This window comes from Schistocerca serialis, chromosome 3, assembly GCF_023864345.2.
Source record: "Schistocerca serialis cubense isolate TAMUIC-IGC-003099 chromosome 3, iqSchSeri2.2, whole genome shotgun sequence".
NCBI classification, from domain to species: domain Eukaryota; kingdom Metazoa; phylum Arthropoda; class Insecta; order Orthoptera; family Acrididae; genus Schistocerca; species Schistocerca serialis.
This window is the reverse complement of record NC_064640.1, coordinates 870,369,344-870,385,347: the sequence shown is the minus strand read 5'-3', so window position 1 is coordinate 870,385,347 and position 16,004 is coordinate 870,369,344. Positions and strand designations below refer to the sequence as shown.

At 38.1% G+C, this 16,004-nt stretch overlaps 1 protein-coding gene across 4 annotated transcripts in view; it reads right to left on the bottom strand.

The window, feature by feature from the left end:
* LOC126471028 (glyoxylate/hydroxypyruvate reductase A-like) overlaps positions 1 to 13,101 on the bottom strand; it is a 62,021-nt gene extending 48,920 nt beyond the window's left edge. Inside the window, exons 1-4 of one of the 4 annotated variants that reach the window (XM_050099089.1) lie at positions 12,949 to 13,101; positions 12,174 to 12,305; positions 7,905 to 8,062; positions 930 to 1,152 (exon numbers count right to left, since the gene is read on the bottom strand). In XM_050099089.1, coding sequence (XP_049955046.1) covers positions 930 to 1,152; positions 7,905 to 8,062; positions 12,174 to 12,305; positions 12,949 to 12,967 — 532 coding nt within the window. In that variant the 5' untranslated portion in view covers positions 12,968 to 13,101. The other 3 variants (XM_050099090.1, XM_050099091.1, XM_050099093.1) reach the window with 3 other exon arrangements.
* Positions 13,102 to 16,004: the final 2,903 nt, after the last annotated feature.

Here is a 16,004-nt window from a genome sequence, read left to right as displayed (position 1 = left end):
GCATATTACAGCATCTTCTTCCTGTCGTTTGAATTTCGCGTCTGTAGCACGTCCTCTTTGTGGTGTACCAATTTTAATGGCCAGTAGTGTAGAACAGCTGCAGACCCTCTCAGTCTCACTTGTCCCAGCTCAGTAATATGTACTACCTGTTCTCCAGTGGAGTTAGTCATGATGACCTTGCAATACTTTGGTACTTTCTGGACACTGATTTGGACTCTGTTATTTCCAACCATCAACACTTTGCTTTCACACACGCAGGCCCTACTTTTCTAATGACAACACATTATGCCTACTGTGAGTGCACCAACGGCATGTGTGTATACTGAGAGAGTGGTTTTGTATTAGAGTACTTCCCAGCCTGGCAAAGATAGTGTTATCCACAACTAAACTTTTGAGTTATTCAGTAGATCTGCAGAGTACTGTAGCTGCCAAGCAGTATCCATCTCTAGACTTCATTTCTATTTAATGTAAGAAAAATCAGGAATTATTGTATTCTTTAATTCATCTGTACATTGCTGGTGTTCAATAAGACCTATGATGCTGAAGAAGTACACACACAATGGGGGGGACGAAGGTTGTTTGGAACCATAACCCACCCCATGATGGCATAGGAATTATCAGGCAGCTTTGCTGAGTGTTACAACCAAGATGAACAAGTAGGGATGAAGGGCCAAAACATTTGGTTTCAACAAGAAATTCACCTGACCACAGCAAAACAGTCCAGCTTATTTTAATAAGTGTGAGCTCCCAATAATTGGGAGTGCTAAACTCACAACTCAAAGAAACACATTCTTAGCATATCATTAATTAAAATTAATCCACAGTTGAGTTTAGCAAATCATATAAATATTCATTATTTATACAAAATTCTGAAGGTTTTTTTCTGAAAGAGTGAAAAAAGACAATAAAAGTATACTCTGATAACTCACTGTCTTTTCCAATCTCACCAAAGCCCATAATTCCGATAGTGAGGTCCATCATAGTTCTCACTTCAGGAAAAAAACTCTCTTTCCCCCACTTTGCTATCTTCTGATAATCATAGTATGTAAACAGATTCCGTTCTCTGTTGACAATTTCAGAAACGACATATTCAGCCATTTGTACGCCAAAGAGGTCACCAGTGAGCCGGGTCATTACAAAAGGAAGTGGGAGCTGAAACACATCATGCATAATCAGGCACAATTGAAGTCAAGGTGAAAATTACAGAAAAGGCAATAGTAAATGCGAAACAAAAGAGAATATTAAATACAGAATCAAACAAAATATATTAACATAAAAGTATCTATTTCATACAAAAGTGACACAATCAGCACAAATTATACTGTCTGTAATGGGTCTTTTATAGGAATTTCTGTAATAATTCAAAATATCCCCATCACACATTTACAAACTACTACTAAGAAGGCAGTTATGAAGGATATACATTCAGTTCATTTAGCCAGCACATTGCAATTTTGTAAGCAACAATTCATCTAGAGTAAAAACACCTGTTTTACAATTTTCAGGAGACCTTAAAAAAGGGTGTAAATTGTGGGAAAATGTAAATGGTGGGAAACAACTTCTTAAGCAAATAAATTAGTTTTACAGTTATTGTACACAATGATAGTTCATATGTTTTGACAAAAAAAATCCAGAATTGCCAGGATTGTAGTTTCTTTCAATTTCTTCTGGTGAATTTTTTTCTATCTAGTTTTCCAGTTCAAAAATACATTCAAATGTTTTGATGTGTATTTTTAATACTTCAAGCATTCAAAGTAAGTCTGAAAGTGATTACATGGCCTGGACACAAACTGTAAACAAGAAGTATATGTAACTTCAAATTATAAAATTTACTACATCATCTCATTTGATAAAACAACTATGGACAACACTACATACAGTACAGTTATTGTTAGGTTGGCAGTGTTAGGAGACAAAGCACTAGCCACACAAATTGGTTTTGGCTCAGAACTAGGGATACAAGAGCTAAAGAAAATTTTTTGTGGAATATCTGTAAACATTACATGAATAAAACTGAGATAAAAGTAGAAGTCAGAGCATTTACTTGCAAGCAAAAGGAATAAATGGAGCTTTTGCTGCAGGCTGTGTGAAAAACTTTTATCTTTTCCTACTACCGTTTACTTCTAATACAAAAGCAAAAGCTTGTACTGATCTGCTTCATCTGCATTGTCAGCAACCTTAGTTGAATAGGCACTGGCATCTGATTTCGCTGTTTATTGGCTTCATCTGATACAGGTGAAAGCTCAGTATGTGCATAAAGTATAATAGGTTTTTAACCATGGCCTTAGAATATTATTGTGAATTATAAGAGAAATCAGAACTTACAGAAGCAAACAGAAAGCAATGCCTCGTCTGCAGCAAGTTCACATGACAGGCTACCATCCTTGCATAAAGCAAAATGTTTGACACAAACAGATGAGATAAAGGTGCTCAGTACCATGGAATTATGCAGGCTGGTGCTACCTGAGCATATGAACTTGGCAAGGGTACAAACGGAAAAAGAAACTGTGGTAATGAACTTCCTTAATGCAAAAGTTAACAATGGAAACAATGCTCAAGAGGAGAAAAATGAAAATAGTCTTAACACAAATACTGTTCTTTAGACCATGTTAATGACAGCTTGTTAGAGATAAGCAGTTCTGTATGTTTTCATAAACAAAATACTTCAAAATCCTGCATTTTGTATTAGAGCTGCAATTCATTGTCTTTTTTTCATGTCCTCTCCTAATAAATTCCCCCTCAGTTACAGGCTCCTCTTCATTATCACCACTGTCATGGAAATCCTGTGCAGTATTTTCATTCTGCAGATGTCTCACAACATTATGCAGAATAAAGCCGCAAGCTATAATTATTGGAACATTTGGTAAGGAAACTCGGCACACAGACTTCAAAATAGGAAGCCCCCCCCCCCCCCCTTCAGCTGATAAAACAACACTTTATCACAACACTAGTTTTTTAAAAGCCTGCTGAATGATTTATGAGTCTCCTCTGTTGGATTGCAATAGAGGATCATCATCCAGGCCTCTAGACCATAGTCTTCATCACCCAAAAGCACAGTGTTCTAGAATTCAATCAGCTCTGCCTTGACACATGCATTTCTCTGTCTTTGATAGTCATGTACTGACCTGGGGCAGTTAGCCTCAACACTAGTGAACTGTTAAGTTATACTGCACAGGTTCTGAAATTCGCACATGCATACAGTCAGTTACACCTAGAGAACTTGGAAACTTAGATTTTTCTATCCATTCTTTTTTTGACACAGTCACATCATGTGGTGACTACAAAAATTTGATCTGCATGTTAGCTTTTTCCATCATCTTCTTAGAAACTCTACTCACTCTTTTACTCACTGTAGTTTGATGAATCCCCATTTCTCCTGCTGTGCGAGACTGGAATCATGAATCAGCTACACACCAAGGCAAAATCTCCATCCTCTGTTCTGATGACAGCACCACCTTGTTTTTCCCCGTGTCTGGTAGAAAATGATTCACAACCCCTTTAACATTTTCTTTGGTGAAATGATTTAGAGTTTTATAATGCTCAAGTGGACAGCGATGTGGTTTGTAGCATTTTTCATGGTGTACACATGCTGCTACTTAAGCCACATCTGCACTCTGCAAACATGTTCACTACTGATCAGCCTTCGCATTTTAAAAGCTATTGCTTCAAAATGAAATCAGAACTTCTCTTTATTCATACAGTTTATCTAATGACAAGGCCAGAGTTCAAGGTGAAGGAAAAGCTTTTCTCTCTGTTTTGTCCCCAGAAGCTAAAGCTCTTACTTCATATTTTATTCATAAATTCTGAAGCTTAGGCTTAAAAGTTTGAAGGAAAATCATTTTCTTCACTCTATCCATATGGCCCAATGCTCACCAGCATCATTATATTTCAGTTACGTGCACCTCGTTATGTGTAAATTGTGGGATATTTGTAATTATAGTAATGCAAAATTGGGTGGGGATTAACACTTGGAACAGAGAGAATTTGAAGGGACCAATAAAAATGATATAAACAGCTGGAAAATGCCAATTTTGGAAATGTAAATGTGTAGTTAAATGCTACCAATGTGAAACTTTAGCTTCATCTGGTGTACAAAGCTCTCCAACAGCTTACAGGAATGCATCTCGGTGACACCTCTGACAACCACCAATACTTCCATAGGTGAACATACTGTCATTTTTAAGGCACATTTAGTGGGTTGATTAGATGTCATTACATCAGCAATCATGAATATGACAACCAGCTGCATTCCCATAAGTTATTCATACACGAAGAACTGACAATTCCTAATACAATTGCTCTTCTCCATCTTTTACTTTTCACACAACTCAAACTACTTTCAGAAATGGTTCACATTCATGTGTAACAAACACCATAGTTAACAACTTTGTACTAATGGTTGTTAGGCAACACAACTGCCAATTTCATTAGATCTGTTGTTTTTGCAGTCATTTAAAGAAACTGCCTTTATAGATTACAGATTTTATTTGAGGCCAACAGTGGCAACTGATATAAACATGGAGATGTCAAATGAGCTATGGATCATTTGAAGTAAAACTTAAGTCTTTGATTACACCACTAATAATTCAAGGCTGTGGCATGATTCACCATTCAAATACAAGTTTCTCACATTATGAAGTGATCAATAAGAGTCAGACGGTGTAGGAGGAGGAGAAGATTGGTGTTTAACATCCTGTCGAAAATGAGGTCATTAGAGATGGAGCACAAGCCTGGATTAGGGAAGGATGGGGACAAAAATCAGCCGAGCCCTTTCAAAGGAACCATCCCGGCAATTGCCTCAAGCGATTTAGGGAAATCACCGAAAACCTAAATCAGGATGGTCGGACATGGATTTGAACCGTCGTCCTCCCCAATGCAAGTCCAGTGTGCTAACCACTGCGCCACCTCGCTCAATGAGACTGTGTAGGGGAAAAACACACACACACACACACACACACACACACACACACACACACACACACACACACACACACACACACAAGGTGCGTGCGTGCACACCTGAAATAACCAGTTACAACAGCAGGATCCTCAGTAACAACTAACACTCCACACTGAAAGCACATTTTGATCACACACAGAGCTGTATTACCCACCTCAGCAGAGAATTATCCTATTTACACATATATAGAATGTTCCAGTAAGTTATTCACCACAGAGGACTCACAGCATGTGGCATTGGTTCCTCTCCTCATAAACAGGAATGTGGACTGTAGCTTCCTGGATCTGGATTTCATGAGTAACCCACCATATGATAGGCTGGCAGATATTCGCGTTCTGATGTGTTGTCACATCATCATGGTCACCACGATGTTCAGATCAAGGTACTAGCAATGAGGGATTGTGATTGTCTGGCAGGTCTTCTTGTTCCTTGAATGGAAAGGTCCTATCATATGTCTATGCACATGACTATGACAGTCCTTAATGCCAAAGACATGGATGATGTGTATGCGCTTTTGCCTACTTAATGTAAGGTAATCATCCTTGACTTCATGTGTGTGTCTAAAAAGTGGAATAGGATTTGCAATAGGCCAAAAAGAACATAGAAAATTCCAAGAGGGTCATTTTTCTTGTTTACTTCCACCAGAATTCTGTTGTGAGATTACATATGGCTTTCTCAGTGCAGAATCCTTTACAGACATTGAACTAACAAGGTGTTAAAAATTGCCATGAAAATAGTTCACAGAGTTACAGCCCATATTCTCAAATTAGAGGTGAGAGAAGTGTCTATGATTAGAGATAACCTACCTTAGCTTTTATAAATAAGGTGTTACTATTGCATATTTCTATCTTTCAGGAAGTACACCTTTATTCATAAACTGATTACAAAGGTAACATGAGGGGGAAGGAAATGGGAGCTACCATGCTAGCACAAAGTTTCAGCACTTTTCTTAATATTCTGAGAGGTAATGATTTCTGACAAAAAGGATGTCTGCTGACAGAGTACGCAATGCCTATCTTTGTGATTCTAATGAATCTGCTATGAATCTTACACTTTTTGTCTCTATGTTTTCTGTTATTGTTAGGAAGAATTTGTTGCATTTAGTGGCCAATGGTCTGAATTTAACATTATCTGTCTACTGCATTAAAAAGATGATTTTCTTACAATTACAGGAAAATTAAATATTAGTTTTTAATGTGACAACAACCTTGAATTACTAGTGATCAGAGAGCAAGCAAAGTGTATTGGTGGGGAAAAATACATTGTTTGTTGGGAAGGAAGAAAGAAAGAAAGGAAAGGAAGGAAGATAAGAGTTTAACAGTCCATCAACAATGAGGCCATTGGAGACACTGATTTTCACCCACTGAAAGCCTAAACATGTGATCGCAAGTTCTTGGTGTTTTGGAAGAGTTTTACTACAGTGGTTACTGAATGCTTGAGCATTGTCCTTCTGGTGGCTGAGAATATTTCAATTAACATCTGACTAACTGTGCATTTATGTTTTGTGGAACAACACAATATGGAACTGACTCAATAAGGTGACAGATGATTTCTGTATAAATACTGAGGCATTGTGTTTCAATAATTACTCATAGTTCTCTGATGTTTGTAGGCGGAATAATACCAACTTTTTTTCTGCCCTTATTCAAAAATATCACATAACTGTCTAACTGAGCTTATATACCAGGTGGTTATAATTAAACATTCCTGTTGTAACATGGAAACTAATTACTACACGAGTACCAAACTTGGTAGCAAAAATGTCCTGAGTATGGGATGCACGATTTCCATGCGTCAAAGTGCCACTGTCCAGTTCCAACTGCAGCCACCAGGTGCCGTGATTAGTCATCATGATTCATAGACTCACACACCTGGCCAGTCACAGTGTGCTTGTTGATGTGTCAACATGAGCTTGGACAAAAGGAGCACGGCATTATTGGTGAAGCTCTTTTATCGAAACAACAGTAATGCTGCAGCTGCACTTTGAGAATTTTGCCAGCTGAAAAGATTACGGAAGGGTTCTCTTTCTCCACCTGCTGTGCGGAGCATGATGAAATAGTTCAAATCACTGGAGAACTGAGGGTAGCTCACCACAGGTGATTGATGAAATCACTGTTGGTATGGCACACAACAGTGCATGCAATTCCAGACCATCAGGCAGTGTGTGTGCAGTGTCATGACAGTTGAACATCCCATGGTCCACTGTATGGAAGGTGCTCTGAATCATTCTCAAATGGTATCTGTATGAGATCCATATCATACAGCAGCTTGTACCACAGGACACACAATGATATGTTGACTTTGCTCTCCACTTTCTCACAAGGATTGAAGTTGATGACGGCTGGCCCTGGACCATCCTATGGACAGATGAAGTTCACGTTTCTCTGATGGGTGAGGTGCACACCAGAACTGCTGAATGTGGGGATCTTCACCTCCAGTCAATGTGCATGAAGTTCCTCTGTATCATGAACATGTCACCATATGGTGTGGCTTCATGATTACAGTCACGATTGGTCCATTCTTTTTTGAACAGGTTGGCACTTAAGGACCAAAGACGTGCAGTGTGATGGACCAGCATTACTGCGGTATGCTTCGTTAGCATGTCGCATCCGCTGTACAGGAGAGACACGCATTGAACTCTACAGTTTTAATGGAAGATGGGGACCCACTGCACATCGCTCGTGAAGTTCACCTGCTTCTCCAATATGATTATCAGCCAATCTTTTCTAAATGCTTGGCTGGCACAGTCACCTGCTCTCACTTCCTGTGATTTCTGGTTGTGGGGATACCTGAAGGACAGGGTTTAACATAGAGATCTGTATTTGAAATTCTCCAGAAAGCTCATCAAAACAGGCTATGGTAAGATTTGCAATACATTTAATTGCATCTGCTAACCATGACACAGCTCTACTTTACCCACCAATAAATCAAGAACATAACTTACCTTTGTTTTATCAACAGCTGCAACAATGTTCTCCACTCCAGCATAGGTACACTGTATCCACTTTGCATTTGGCAGCTGATGAATGATGGGAGATAAAAGAAAACCATCTGCAATTATTATTTCAGCCTTTTGGAGAGCACCCAATGCATCAGCGGCACCTAAATCATGATGGTAAAATAAAATTATGCAACATTTTTTTTGGAAAATACATGTTATGTAAGGATAAAATCAGTACCATCCTCAAATTAAAGTCTCCTCATCAACATAGAACGACTAACAGCTACAATTAATTTATTTATTATACTAATTACATGATTTAAACTCGTAACAAGACACAGGGCAATACTTTTAATTTATGTAGGTGCAAAGAAATTACAATTTGCTTCACACATCATCAAAGATCCTCTTTGTCCCTCATCGAGCAATGCGTATTACGTTTAAGACACTGGAATATACACAACCAGAGTAGAACTCCAAACTTCTATTCAGTCAGTATGAAGGACCACCCCATTGCACGATTGTTAGTTTATTTGAACTGATCTCCTATATGACCAAATGTTTTAGTATATTTTGGAAATCAGCATAGCCTATTGAAATAAAATTCAAGAGCATAATTTTATCAACCAGGCTGCTATGTTATATGAAGAGTTAAGCCAATATTGCCAGGTGAAAAACTGGTGGTTAAAATTTATTTGTATAAACAAACAATAAATAATTATAAGCTCATAATTCTACATCAGAAATTTGGTAATTTCTACTACGCGAGGAAATTACATTTGTTGCATCAAGATATCAGTGAGATGAAACTTTACACAGAGAGTCTACATCTGGTCATGTGAGTGCAATGCAGCGTGGAAAAATAAATTACCACAACAACCACGTGTGGGCAGATCCAAATGCTCAAGCAATCATGGAAACAAGACAACAGGTTTGCATTAATGTCAACATGTGAGCACGAATTGCCTGATAGAAATGTACTGCCACACAAATTGTTGGACAAAATAGCAGTTTCTGAATACTACCAATTTCGATGTAATACACTACCTCTGCTATCAGAGAACATTACCCTTGCAGGCTGTGGTTTATGGACAACGGGGCACCATGCCATTTTCTATGCCTCGCACAACAGTACATAACAAATATTTAATGAGTGATGGACTTCTCACTGAAGTCCAGTAACATGGCATCTCCACTCACCTCACTTTAATCCATAGATTTCTGACTATGTGTATAGTTAAGGAGTAATGTGCTCATTTTAAAGGAACAAGTGTCACATACAAGTGACCAAATCTGAGGGCAGCCAGGTGTTTTTGCACACATTCATGATTCTTTGCGAAGAAAATCTAAGGGATGTGTAAGAATTAGTGCTAGTAACAACAATGAGCAAACCCCTGCAGTGTTAAGACAGATGGCTTTCAAAGAAGAAAATTGTCAATTTTTTAAAGAGTTATTTGCTTCATGACATATTTATGACCTTTTCTCCCTACTTTTGATCAGTAATGTCTCCTGTAAGATATGGGATGTTTTTTAAAAGTGTCCTACTTCAATAACAGCAATAATGATTTCTTTCACTACACATGCTACAAAATTTCTAAATGTCTGTATATTGTTGAACCGAATGAGTCTTCAATACAAATAATTTCCAGTCTGATTTTAGAGTTAAACAACTTTGAGCCAAACACAACTTCAATTAAGACAAAGGTTTGTTTTTTCCTTCCAATACTTCAATTACGGAAAGTATCATTTCTGTTTACCTACAGTGACTAATTTTCAGTATACTGTATTTTAGTTTAAAATTTAGTAGCCTTCCCAACATCAAGTACTGTAGAGTTTTGCTTTTTATGTAGGCACTTCTGAGTTATGAAAATTACAGTGCACATGCCCTAACTACACTGGAGGATGTAACCCAGACATGTACTTGTAAATTTACTTTTTGTCAGTTGTGAACAGTGAATCTTCGATCTATCAAGTATTGCGAGACAAAGGGTACTTACACTGAAAAATAGTATGACTGTTTTCACAAACATTTCCCCAAATTAAACTAATTACAGCAGCTGGGTAAAAAGAACAAAATCTTTTGAAACGTCAAAGTAAAATGAAAAACTGTATGTCATATTTCCACACAAGCAATAAAAACCAGAGATATTGGCACGAATCCTTCTCCAGTAAAGTTTTGAATTGCAATTAAGGTTTATTGTATGACTTCGTAGTCTTTTGGGTGCCATCCACACACAAAATTCTCTCGCTGTTCAAGCTGAGAAAACTTGTGCTTTTGAAAACCGATGAAGACTAAATATCTTAGAAAGCTCAAGTTTTATTTGAGAGACCTCTCTTGAAGACCTACAGAATTTTACACAAGATCCATTTCAGCTCATACAGTGCTGCCAGACAAAACATCAGTTCACGAACCAACTGACAGCATATGCCTAGTCATTCTACACAGGTTTCAGTAAACAAAACAGATTAGCCCTCAGGCACAATGCACTTTATACTACAGACATTTCAGCTACCAGAGTCGTGCAATACTCCTTGCCACCCTCGCCACCTTACCCTTTCCTTACAATACCCTACAAAAAGTTACTTTATTTCCCAATGCCACAGAAGAATGTTTCCAATTACAGGCTTAAATATATAATAACTAAATGTTTGGAGTCTTTGAATTAATATGGTGTATTTTTGTAACAAGAATAAATGCTTTGAACATATGCCTATTTGTTTTCATTGAAACTATCAAATCTAAAGACACTGTTGCATATTCCACTGTCTGAAGACAAAGAAACCGAATGAACCTGGAGCATAATGAACACTTGTTAAAATAGGATCCTTTCTAATGCCTAATTTTTCTCAAAGTCACATGAAAGAAAAGTCTTTCTGCGACAGATTATTTGTGTTCTCAGAAAAGCATTTCAAAAGTATTCAGACATAATATTTTTGGCTAAATTCTAGTTTTTAAAAGTATATCTTCAAAAGTAACTGAATTCTTTCCCCAGTTTTCCAGGTATTCTTTAGGCGGTTATTCAGCATTCATTATTGCCAATGGATCTGCTTGTACTGATTCATACCAGTTTATCTTAGCTTGCATCAGCTTATTTGCATGTACTTTTAAAATAGCCTACAATGCTTTACGTCATACACTAAATAAGTAAATCTGAGTATTTATAAAATATCAATAAATACTATATAACAAATAGTTCAGAACAAAAATTATCATTTTCTACTCGCTTGTCTTATTCTGTAAATAAGAACAGTAGTACAGCACAAAAATTAATTACGTGAAATAGTAGCTTCTACCACTCCGTTTGAGGTTTACAAAAACAACAAAAAAATGCACGAGTTCTCTTGAGAGACAAGCCAGTATGACCTATTCACAGATACTGCTCTTTCTTGATTCTGCTTTGGTGAGAGCTGCAGGCTTGAGAAGAAAAGGGATGGGCACTGGATAGTGGTAGAATATACACTAAAGATTTTAATTCAGTCAGCAATATATGATGCAAAACAAACTTTTTTGTTGGTTATCACTCCAGCTATCTATAGTGATTGTGTGGAAGATACAAAAATCACTGTGTTTAAAAATAATTTTTCATTTCAACTGTTGCTTAATGAAACCCATTCAGTTTCTGAAGCACGGTGGCTCAGCTGTAATTGACACTGACCTGACGGTTTGTTGTTAGTGAAGGGAGGATTGTCTGTGGCCATAAATAAAAGCAATTTCACAGCAATCACTGGGAATAATTTGTATACATTGTAGATAACTAATTACTACCAATAGGATTGTATATTATACAGCCAAAAAATTATTCATTTTTCTAGCAATTGCTGATCATCATAATAGGATGCACTAACGCAGTAGGTACTAAACTGTGAACCTAACTACATTATAGGCTTAATGTGTTTTTTTTAATCATTACACTGAAGCTTACATGTACTGAGAACAAAAAACGTATGTAGGTATCTGGAACCTATGAAGAAGCTTGGGTGCAGGGTATCTGTTGATTTTTTTTAACAGATTTCAGCCTCCTCTATCAGACATACATTGACGTACTTTCTGTCAGATGTATCATGTTTAATTATGGGCATTCCATCATAACAAGAGGGGTGGTCAAAGTTTTCTTTTTGTTACAGTAAGTGATTATAAATTTTAATACTGGTTGCGCAATTTAAAATGCCAACAAAAACTTAGTAAGTTGTTTAAAATACCATTTCATAGTCAATGGCTTATACACGCTGCGATAATAAAGAAAGTAAATGCAGCACAGCAAGACTCCTTACCGTGTTCCACCACATGAAACTGCAGTTGTGGAAGAGCAGCTTTTAAAAGTGAAGGTAATTTATGTAGCACGCTATAAACAGCAATTTGTTGTGTCATTATGACCGCTTGTACTCCACAGTTGTCACCTGAAACTTATATCACATTTATATTCCATAAACTTTATTAAAACCTTCACTATTACATAAGATAAAGCGCGGTTCTATTCAACAAACAGTAATAACATCAAAACTTCAATGACAACACGGGTATAATGCAATTATATATTACTGTTTCATTCTGCAACCGAAAACTAACATTTAATTAAGAGTCATCCCATTGGTTTATTAATATGCAACACAAGTAATTCACACAGCACTATTCACTGACAACTTCTTAAAATGCAATGGTAAGGTGGGATTTTCAGTGGTAATGCCAGACAAAATTTTAGCTTAACATCTTCGTGCAGATCGAAGATCACTCTACACGCATAAAACACGTATTTGTATCTACTTATTTCCACCTGCGGCTTCTAGATCATGAATAAAAAACAGATTACACGTGATTAACTAGTACACACTACCCGATTTTTCGCCAATTTTTTTCCATACATTACTAACCTCATACCAGACACTCGGCTTTCGTCAGTGCAGAGACTCGACTGGCAGTCTTTGCTTGATTACGTCGCGAAAGACTGAATGACTGTAATACGCAGATAAGAAGTACCGAATGTCAAGCTTAAATAAAAATTCTTACAGCCTTGCGTCAGTAGCTTGCCACCAAATCAGAGGCACTCACGTGTTTTACAATTTATCATGCCGTTACGGCATACTTATTATCACCTTCCTCTTGCCATGAAGATATAATTTTGTTACAGTTCTTACGTTCAACCACACGAACAAAAAACTGAAGGAGAAAGATATCGCGGTTCGTTTTCTACATACAGATAGTCAACAGTGTACTAATTATCAACGTACACAAAATGAAATTACGATAATGTAATTTGAACACAGCGCTTTACATGTCACCAAAGAGTCTAGGCTGGATGTTTACAAACAGAAGGAACTCCCTCAAATGAATTGACGAGATACAAGCCAATGGTCAGGAAATATTGTAGTGAGAAATAATCCAGTGATACATCGAATATGTCAGCTGTGCATTCCCCTAACAAAATGTATAACAAATTTCGAAATGTAAGTGAACTACTAAGTTCACAGAACTTAAAACAGTGCGTCCACATGATGCTTATTTTCTTATCACGCGCATAAATTTCCAGCTGCGCATGCGCATTTGTACATACGTAAATGCCTGAAAATGGAGGCCGTGCGTTAAGCGCAGTACTTCGCACCTTCGGAGGAGGGGGTGAGGGTTGGGGTGTTTTGGGGGAAGAGACAAAACAGCGAGGTCATCGGTCTCATCGGATTAGGGAAGGATGGGGAAGGAAGGCGGCCGTGCCCTTTGAAATGAACCATCCCAGCATTTGCCTGGAGCGATTCAGGGAAATCACGTAAAACCTAAATCAGGATGGCCGGACGCGGGATTGAACCGTCGTCCTCCCGAATGCGAGTCCAGTGTGCCTTCGGTGGAATGTTTGCGCTTTCTAGTGGATGACATGCAGCTGGGGCCCCTTGCATGTTTCATTGTGTAGTATGTAGAGAGTATGGTGTGAAGCAATTTATGTGCAGTAATGTCTGTTGACTCCAAAGGTTGACTCCGAAGGAAGCATGCTTAAATTGATAGATGATTACAGACAAACAAAAGTCGTATGGAATGCCGTTTCTAAAGATCATTTGAATAAAAATTTGAGCTGTGATGCCCTGAGCGTCAAGTATTAGATAAAAAGTCTCCGATTATACTAATGTAAAAAATAATATGAGAACTGGGGCGGATGTTGGTGCTATGGCCACTTAATAGCACCACAAATGAGCAGCCTGACATCTGAAAAAATGAAATAATGGGGTATGTGTAGCTCTGCAGAAAACTAATAAAAATAGAAATGAAGGACATTTATGATGCAGAAAATACAAAACTGGAAAAACAACCTCCATTGTAGTGGATTTTGTCGTCTATGGAATTCCCATATTTGTCGAGTCCTATGTTAATCTACGTATAATCTTTCATGATTTAAGTTACGTAAACAACATTTGTTTACAAAATAAAATACAAACGAGGCATTAAACGTTAATTAACCTTCACATAACGACTAAGAACCTCCCTCAAGTATTTCTTAGTTTCAGAAATGATCACTGAAATGCTTTGTTTTGGAATGATAAATGAATAGTTTAAACTGGTATATAAGTCGCCGGTTACTAGCTAAGTATTGTTGCCAACCTTATCGCTGTAGTTTCCGCAAGCAGAAAAATCTCACTGCGACCTCCTGAAATTTGCAAATAAAACATTGTTTTGACTTTGTATTTCTCGTAGCTCTGTTGTTTAGATACTTCTTTACCTACAGTCGCTTTTGTGTTTTCTTTTTTTGTAGCCTTTTAATCACAGTAAATTCAGCACAAGCATAGCAGGGGATCAACTGCAGTGTGCTTGCGCAATGAGGAAATGTATGGAAACGTGAACGCCTATGCATGCGTACATGTGCTCTTTCCACAATTTTTAATGCATGCCCTTCCAGTCCCGTGCATCGTCGGTTGCGCACGAGTAAAATGGAATCGTGTGGACACACAGTCAGAACTCCACTCCGACCGTGCAAACCATAGAGTGTATTCTCTATGATGCAAATCAAGAAAACATTCACCATAAAAAAAATTGGCGCTTAGGATATTCTTCTTTGGCATTTCTTTTTCAAGTGCGCACAGATCCTCTTTACAAAATGTGTTAACTGGTTTTCGCGGACAAATGACTTATTGCAGCAATGGTATTTACATACAACAGCTTAAAATGCATCAATCTAGATCCATTATTTACTTTCTGAGACGAACAGATATATGAGACGAGATTTTTAGTTAACAGTTTAGTGGTACTTCGATGATTTTTACGTGATATCAGACAGGATAGTTTAACATAAGCGTGAAAAACAGTATTTGGAGTTACACTACTAGAGTTACCATATGTAACTACATACACAAATACTCATTTTACTTACACACATCAAAAAAAGTTTTGCATCACCTCGGTTCCGAGAGTTCCGGAACCTGTGGAGAAAATTGGATTGGAGATCAACATAAATACCATTTCCGCCCTTTTTATTGCTCATGAACACCTCACATCGCATGTTGTACACCATACGCATTCAGAGGTGGTGGTTCAGATTGCTGAACACACCAGTACCTTTAATACCCAGCAGCACGTCCTCTTGCATTGTTGCACGCATGTATTCGTCGTGGCATACTATGCACAAGTTCAAGGCACTGTTCGTCCAGATTGTCCCACTCCTCAAAGACGATTCTGCGTAGATCACTCAGAGTGGTTGATGGGTCACGTCGTCCATAAACAGCCCTTTTCAGTCTATCCCATCCATGTTCAATAGGGTTTAAGTCCGGAGAACATGCTGACCACTCTAGTCGAGCGATGTCGTTATCCTGAAGGAATTCTTCACAAGATGTGCACGATGGGGGCGCGAATTGTCATCCATGAAGACGAATGCCTCGCTAATATGCTGCCGATATGGTTGCACTATCGGTCGGAAGATGGCATTCACGTATCGTACAGCCGTTACGGTGCCTTCCATGACCACCAGCAGCATATGTCGGCCCCACACAATGCCACCCCAAAACATCAGGGAACCTCCACCTTGCTGCTCTTGCTGGAGAGTGTGTCTAAGGCCTTCATCCTGACCGGGATGCCTCCAAACACGTCTCCGACGATTGTCTGGTTGAAGGAATATGCGACGCTTATCGGTG